Below are 7,874 nucleotides of genomic sequence, written 5' to 3'. Positions count from 1 at the left end.
TTTTTATTTATTTATAAAATAACATATTATCATTTATAATAAAAAGTCAATTACAATCAATCAAAAGTAATTACATAGTTGCATGTGTCATAACTCTAGAAAGGATAACATTTAGACATTGCTATCACTCTTGCATTATATCTTTCACTTGCCTAGAATTTCTAACAAGCAAATGAGCTATTTAATGGTCTCCTCGACCAACATAAATTACCTCAAAGTCCCCAAATCGATATAATAAAAATTGAATTTTGGCAATCAAAGGTCCTTGTTTTGAGATAATAGCTTCAATTATAGCTAATGAACCCCCTTCTAGAATCTGACTGAAGATCCCTAAGGTCCTTAATTGGTAGGCAAAGTTCTGCACACGCAAGCAAAAATTTTCACTTTACTAGACAATTTCAAATTCAATTGCCTCCAAAATGCTTGCCTTCCTCTCAGGTATGAACTTTGAGCCCTACTGCTATTAGCTTTAAGATCCATAGCCAAGTACCAACCTGACTGTACTATGTAAATACCATTCTTTTGGCCACACCAGATAAGTAGATCTCCTGTCATATGTGGGGACAATGGAATTTGCAGTATCCCTCACCAGAGCCTGAATCCATCCACATGACTACTGGTCCAATAGCTCACATACTTTTGCATCTGATTGTAAAAACTGAATAGGAAATATCACTAGATGTAAAGGGGAATTTGGTAACCATTTATCATGTCAAATCTTAATGTGATTGCCCTTCCCTACTCTCCAAATACAACCAGTTGATAGTATAGACTTTGCTGCACTTATACTTCTCCAAGCATAGGAAGAAGTTCTACCCACACTTGAATGCACAAAATCTCTCTTGAAAAAATACTTAGCCTTAAAAACTTGAAACAATAGAGAATGAGTATTATGAATTAACCTCCAACCATGTTTAGCAAGTAAGGACAGATTAAAAGCCTCTTAAGTCCTTAAAACCCATGTCTCCTCTAAATTTTGAATTACACATCTTATTCCAACTTACCCAATGCACCCTAGGCTCTTCACCTCTTTGTCCCACCAAATTCTTGCAAACATACATTCCAATTCCTTACAAAAGATTTTAGGTAATTTAAAGTAGCTCATTGTATAAGTGATGATAGCTTGAACAACTACCATTATGAGAACTTCTCAACCAGCTTGAGATAATAACTTTTCTTTCCAACCTTGCAATTTCTTCCCTATTTTGACTTTTATATCCTGAAAAAAAGCTTCCAATAAATGAAGAAAGACCCAAATATTTATCATGATGTTGCAAAGACTGTACATTCCAAATGGACTGAATATCACGAACTTCCTCCTGCCCAACATTCTTACTGATTAACAATTCATTTTTTCCAATATTTATCTACTGCCCGGAGGCCAACTCAAAAAGCCTTAATAACTGCCACAAACATGCATTTTCAGATCTAGTAGCTTGACAGAACAAGAGACTATTATCAACAAAAAAACAAATGAAAAACCATATACATAAATGATATTTAGACTTTTAGAGAGTGCAAGTCTCATGCATTTTTTAAAAAAAATTGGGATCTATCATTAAAAAAATGTGAGCCACAAATTTATCTATTTTTTTTAAAGAAAGTGTGTGAGACTTGCATACTCTAAGATTATATCTAGTATTACTAATATATATATATATATATATATATATATATATTTATATAATTCTTTTCACAACTCTTTATATAATCTTGTTTTAAATGATTTTTTTTTTGTTAAATAACTTATAAAAATAACATAATTTTACGTAAATTCCTTTCATTTAAAATATAATTTTGTAAAAAATTGTAAAAGAAATTGAAGTATAACGATTCATTACTAAAAATGAAAAATCTGCTTAATAAGGGTCAGAAAGAGAAGTCTGACAAAAAATTGAACCCAACCAATCAACCCGGGTGGGAAAATGCTTCCGGTCTATGTATGAAAATATAGGCCGCTTTTTTATACTACCCCTTCTAGAAAGCTTTAACGATTCAAGATGACCAAGAACACTACGATTGACAACTCTTATTTAGGCTAAAACCATTGAAAGTTTAGTTGTATGACGTTTGATTCTCGTGTCTTGAGTACATTTGCCTTAGGATTAGATGAGCGTTAGCTTGGCGCTTTCAGCAAACCCAGAAAAAAGATTGGCACTTTCAACTAAGAAAAATCATCATCTCCCATTCAAGGGGAAAAAATTACCAATCAGGTACCCACCAAGAAATGGAATGTTTGGGTTTTTACCGGTTTGGTGAAAGTTGACTTTTGTCTTCTCTTCCATGATTTTTGCAGCTGGCTAATTTTTTTTTTTTTTTAATAGATAATCATAGAAATTTTATTAATAGAAAAAGGCAAAGCCCAAGTATATATAGGTAGTATACATGCATGAGAAAAAAACCAGTTAGGGTTTACAATCGAAAGAAGAAAGTCATGAATATTGAGACAGACCATTACAAACAATGGTTCCCGCCCATAAAAGCAATGATTGGGTAGGTTTGAGGCACAAGACAAAACACAAAATTCCTATCTCATATCATCTCATCATTACACATTTTTTAAATCTTCATTCAAAATATAATAAACAATTCAACTTTTTCAAATCTCAATACACTTTTTTCAAATTCTAAAACAATAATAATATTAAAACATAATATTTTAAACTTAAAAAAAAAAACACAAAATTCTCATCTCACCCTCCAAACCTGCCCTTAAAGAATAAAGTTTTAGTTTCTCCGTTGTTCGCTCACAATCTTCAAAATTTCTTAAATTTCTTTCCCTTCAGATGCACCAACATATACATATAGGAACCATATGCCAAATGGCCGCCAAATGGCTAAAATTTTGGAGTCTTGAGCAGCAGCAGCTGAAAGCCATTCATGAATTTCTCTCCTCCACACCTCAGCCATTCATGAGTTTAGCTTCTAAGATTGTAGCTCTAGCGGTGGATGCATACAGATCAAACAGAAAAACCATTGAAAGTAAAATGAAGCAAGATAAAAATGCAAGGAAATGTACTATCTAAAATTTACCATTTTGTGTTTTTTCAGTATAAGGACGCCTTCTCAAACAAATATATACTATGTACAATTAACAAAGGAAGAGATTACAACAACGGCCTTGCATACTTGAATAATCAGGAAGACATTAGGTTGCTTTCAATATTTTCATCCAAAATTGCTGCTAAAACTCAAACCGTCTCATGCTTGAATCAGGCTTGTTCTGCAGAAAACTTGGCAAAAGACTCGACACACAGATGTAGAGTTCACAAAGAAAGATCACGGCGCAGTGTATTTAACCCATTCCAACAACAATCAGCATCAAGATAGACTTCCTTTAGGCATCTATGAGAAAAGAACAATGCCTGATCTGCAGCAAATCTTGACAAAAGACTGCATCAACATCCATATCACGTGAAGCATACTGCAACAAGACATCTATGAATCCAATAACTGTTCACACCAATGAGCGACAATCTGAGATATCAACGACACTACAGCAAGAAGAACAGGATTGGCTATATACTGTCTACACCAAAACAAGGAAGAAAATTTTCTCTCGCCTCAAACTTCTTCATTCTCATCATCAGTTGCAGCTTGAGGCACTGCCTCTTTTTCCTTGAGATATCCATACTTCCTGAGAATCCATAAATTCATACGAAGGATATTGCCTATAAAAACAACAGCCATTAATGTCAACCATGTTAGGACTGAAATCTCAGTCACCTTACGTAGCATAATTTGCGCTTGAACAAGTTCTGGTGACATGTAACGTAGGGCAATAAAGTAAGTTACTACTTGGGCAGTAACTGCTACCCACAATATTACCATTTGAATCCACACCCATCTCCGACGCTTTATTGGTAATCCACTGACAAGTAGAAGAATTATGCTTAGAGATGCGAGGAAAGCAATTGTGTTGAAAATCATGAACTGGCCATACTGAAATGAGTCTGTATATGCCATGACTGATGTTCCAGCAGAGTGAGGTTTCTCTACAGGGTTCCCATTATCATCCACTTTAAGGTCATCTTGCCAAACTCCTCCTGGTGGGGTTATTCCAGCTTGAAAAGCTACAGTTGCAATCAGAGATGCCACCACCATCAATGCACTTCGCTTCCTACCTAGCCAATCAGAATCTCTCTGTTTGGCTACTGGCTTCTTTGTCTCACTACTCCTTTTTGACAATAGTGGTGAGGTTAGAGATCTTGTTATCTGAGGAACTTTTGTTGGAGCCCAGTCTTGCACAATAGAAGGTATATCTTTTGCAGTTAAAGCACCAGCACCTTGAAGCAACTCCTCAATCTCCATATCCCTCAAATCTCTGGGACTCCCAATCAGAATGTCTAATGCCGTAGAGTTATTTTTATTCAATGCGTTTACATCCACACCAGTATGAGCAAGCAAGAATTTTATGGTCTGCAAAAATTTATAAATGCCCTTTTAGTAAAAAGAAAGTGATTATTTCCACAAGACGCCTCTAAAAGACTAAAGAGATACCCAATTCTTCAGCACAACAGAGTTGAAAATACAGAGGCTAGTAAGATTTCTGAGATACAATCAATCAATTGTAGTCTGTAAAACGCCATAACCCCAAGAATTTGAATAGGTAAGATCTCTTTCTAATGTCGTTGATATGAGCGCCAGCTTAAGCATCTTTATATACATATAAGAATAATTGTATTTGATGGGTAATGATAAATTGGAGCATAGAAAGAATACCTCAATATGCTTTTTGGCCACAGCAATGTGCAAAATAGTATTCCCATCGCAGTCCTTCCAATTCACCAAATCAATCTCTTTCCCAACAGCCTCAAACAACACTCTCAAACTCTCCAACCTATTATGATTCCCCACGCACAGGTGCAGCACCGTCTCACCTCGGTCCGTAAGCACAAGAGTCGATTCAGATTTGACTCGGACCATCTCACTCACCACCATAACTCGCCCCTTAAGCGCCGCCAGGTGGAGTGGCGTCCTCCCGTCCTGGTTCCTCACCAAGCAAGCCTCGGGATCCACCAACAGCAGCTCTTTGACTATCTCCAAGTGCCCTTTCGCCGACGCCAGATGAAGCGGCGAAGATCCGTGCGAGTCCAACTCGGAGGCCAACTCGGGCTTCAAACTCAGCAACTCCTTGGTCAGAGCCAAGTGGCCCAGCATGGAAGTTACGTGAAGGGGAGTCTCTGATACGCAAGAAACGATGGTTCTGTCGAGAATTAGAGGGTCTTCTAAGAGCAATTCTTTAAGGGTCGAGACGTTTCCTTCCATTGCTGCCTCTGAAAACTTTTTCTCCATATCTCTCCCTTTCATCTGGAAAGCTTCTCTTCGTGTCGTACACTGACTGTGTCTTCTTGGGTTTTGGAGATGTATGTCTGTTTTGGAGAAACTATGGTGAGGTCTGTGTTCCGAAGGTGAAAGAGCCAATCAAAGGAGATGGCGGCCATGGGGGGAGTTGACTGGAAGCCTAAAATAAAGTTGGATGCTTGAGGTCCAAGGTCTGGAAAATTGTGGGACCCAAGCCATCGCAAAAACTTGGAGCCAACGGAAGTTTCCATGCCATAGAATTCAGTTTTCACACTTGGTTAAGTTCTTTCGCCATTATCTGAATCTTGTAATGATTCACACGTAAGACTGACCCAGAAATGGGAAAATAAAATAAATGGAAATTTTTGGCATTTGAATCATATGGCCCTATGGGTTACTTTTCACGTGTTTTTTCCGCGAGTCCGGGTGTATTAAAATAAGACATCTTCTTGTGTTTAAGGATAAGAAAAAATTTAAAAATCTAACTCCAATTCTTATTTCATTTTAATGGAGTCGAGTTGAATTTTTTTCCTACAAAAAATTGGAGTCAAAGTCGGAGCCATAGGCCGTGGTGCACAGACTCCGATTTCAACTCTGACTTTACTCTGACTCCGACTCCGACTCCGACTCCAATTCCGATTCTGATTTTAACTCCGATATTTTACATATTTTTATAAAAATATATGTATTTTTTATATATTAATCATAAAGATTTTATATAACTATAACTTATATAGTTAGTTAAATACTAGTATGAATAAATGTATCTAAAATAATACATTTATACTATAATATAAATTGACTAATAATAATTTAGTATACGTAAACACCATACTATTACTAATATGTAACAATAATGTATAATAACATGTAATACTAATATATTAACTAATGTATAATAATATGTACTAGTAATGTATAATAATCAATGTATAATAACATGTAACATTAATGTATAAAAATTAATGTATAATAACATGTAATAGTAATGTATGGTAATCAATCTATAATAACATGTAATAATAATGTATAGGCACTAAGCCACTAATGTATAATAACATATTAACATGTAATACTAATGTATAATAACATTTAATACTAAATCTAGTATATAATTAAATTAGAAATAAGTTAGAAACTAATATAATAACATGTAATTAAAACTATAATATAAGTTTATAATAAGAATAAGTTAAACATTAGTATAAAATATTATACTATGTTTATATTTAATAACATATAATTAGACATTAGTTAAATAGTAATTGTTAATAATTTGTACTAAGAATTAAATTTAGTGATAAAAAAAATTATAAAAAACATAAATAAAGAAATTTATGACTAAAACAAATATTAAAATTTGTTTAGAATTTAATTTAGGGCTTAGGAAAAAACGAATGGGCCCAAAAGGGCCAAAACAGAGTCAAAATAGCGTCATTTGACTCAGTTTTGGTCACAAAACGCCACACTCAATGTAAAATGGCGCTGTTTTACGTCGTTTTGGCTTACTTGGTTACTCCCCCCACCCCCCGATTATTTACTTCACATCTTCAATGTATTCACGAACCCTAGCCCCACGATCTCAACCTCAGCCTAGCCCCAGCCCATGGTCAACATTCACCCAGCCTCTGATCTCTTCTTCTATCGCCTCTCTCTCTCTCTCTTCTGGAGACCAAGTACATCCATCTTCTCCCGTCATCTCTTATCTCTCTTCTCTTGTCTCTCTCTCTTTCTCTCTTGTTTTAATGTTTTAATTTTTGTTTTCTTTGAAAATGTTATAGGATCTCAAGAATATACGAAGTTGCTAGGATCTCCCGTCGCCTCTCTCTGTCCCTCTCTCAACTTCTATGAAATTAGAATGAGTTTTTATAATTAATTGTGAAAATGATCTATTGGTGATATACTGATCTATTAGTGATGTAATTTCACAGAAATATTGTTCCCACTTCCAACTTTTGATTATATAACATGTTAGAACTTAGGAATTTATTTATTGGATCTGGTTTTAGACAAATATGCTTGTCTTAGAACATGTTAGAGCTTTGGATTTATATAATATGTCATATTTGGGATGATTAATCTATGTTGGTAAATCTGTGTTTTTCAATGGTTGTGATGTTTTCTGTGTTGGTCAATGGTTGTGAATCTGTGTTGGTGAATCTGCCTAATGGGTCTCATACTATTAAATATTTTTTAAATAATTAGTTTAAACTATAAGAGTTGGGGCTATGTTTTGTGGTTTGGAGTTGTGTTGTTGTGGTATGGGGCTGTGTTGTTGTAAGAGTTGGGGTTTTGTTGTTATGTTTTTGGGGTTGTGGTGTGTTGTGTTTTTGGGGATGCATTGATCCCTTTATTCCATATATGATTAAATTATATATGATTAAAAGATGCAGTGTATATTAATGTAGACCTATGAACAAAAAAAAGGCCTAACTAGTGTAGAGGATGCAATATACCATATATAATTAAATTATCTATGTACTTTATTATATTGTTGTATATTTGTAGATATTATGAATGCTATATTTTTAAATCTGTTTTTAAATAATTAGCTTAAACTATAAGATTTG

The 7,874-nt window shown here is 34.7% G+C and overlaps 1 protein-coding gene across 2 annotated transcripts; it reads right to left on the bottom strand.

The window, feature by feature from the left end:
• Window positions 1–3,000: 3,000 nt before the first annotated feature.
• Window positions 3,001–5,579, bottom strand: LOC109009958 (ankyrin repeat-containing protein BDA1-like). Of its 2 annotated transcripts, XM_018990634.2 has the most exons (3): window positions 4,723–5,571; window positions 3,829–4,419; window positions 3,001–3,671 (listed from the first exon to the last, which is right to left on the bottom strand). In XM_018990634.2, the coding sequence occupies exons 1-3, from the start codon at window positions 5,308–5,310 to the stop codon at window positions 3,654–3,656; spliced, it is 1,197 nt and encodes a 398-aa protein (XP_018846179.1). In that variant the 5' UTR covers window positions 5,311–5,571; the 3' UTR covers window positions 3,001–3,653. The 2 variants fall into 2 exon arrangements, with proteins under 2 accessions (XP_018846179.1, XP_018846178.1); XM_018990633.2 differs by having other exon boundaries at window positions 3,001–4,419; window positions 4,723–5,579.
• Between the last annotated feature and the right edge of the window lie 2,295 nt (window positions 5,580–7,874).

The sequence above is a fragment of the Juglans regia genome, chromosome 10 (assembly GCF_001411555.2).
Source record: "Juglans regia cultivar Chandler chromosome 10, Walnut 2.0, whole genome shotgun sequence".
NCBI classification, from domain to species: Eukaryota; Viridiplantae; Streptophyta; class Magnoliopsida; order Fagales; family Juglandaceae; genus Juglans; species Juglans regia.
This window is presented reverse-complemented; position numbering and strand designations above follow the sequence as displayed.

What these genes read in the sequence shown, in the direction of transcription:
- LOC109009958 (XM_018990633.2), bottom strand. Translation starts at nt 5,310, where the DNA reads ATGAAAGGGAGAGATATGGAGAAAAAGTTTTCAGAGGCAGCAATGGAA. An exon ending in TGGCCAAAAAGCATATTGAG is followed by an intron (nt 4,420 to 4,722) that starts GTATTCTTTCTA and finishes AAATTTTTGCAG; the next exon opens with ACCATAAAATTCTTGCTTGC.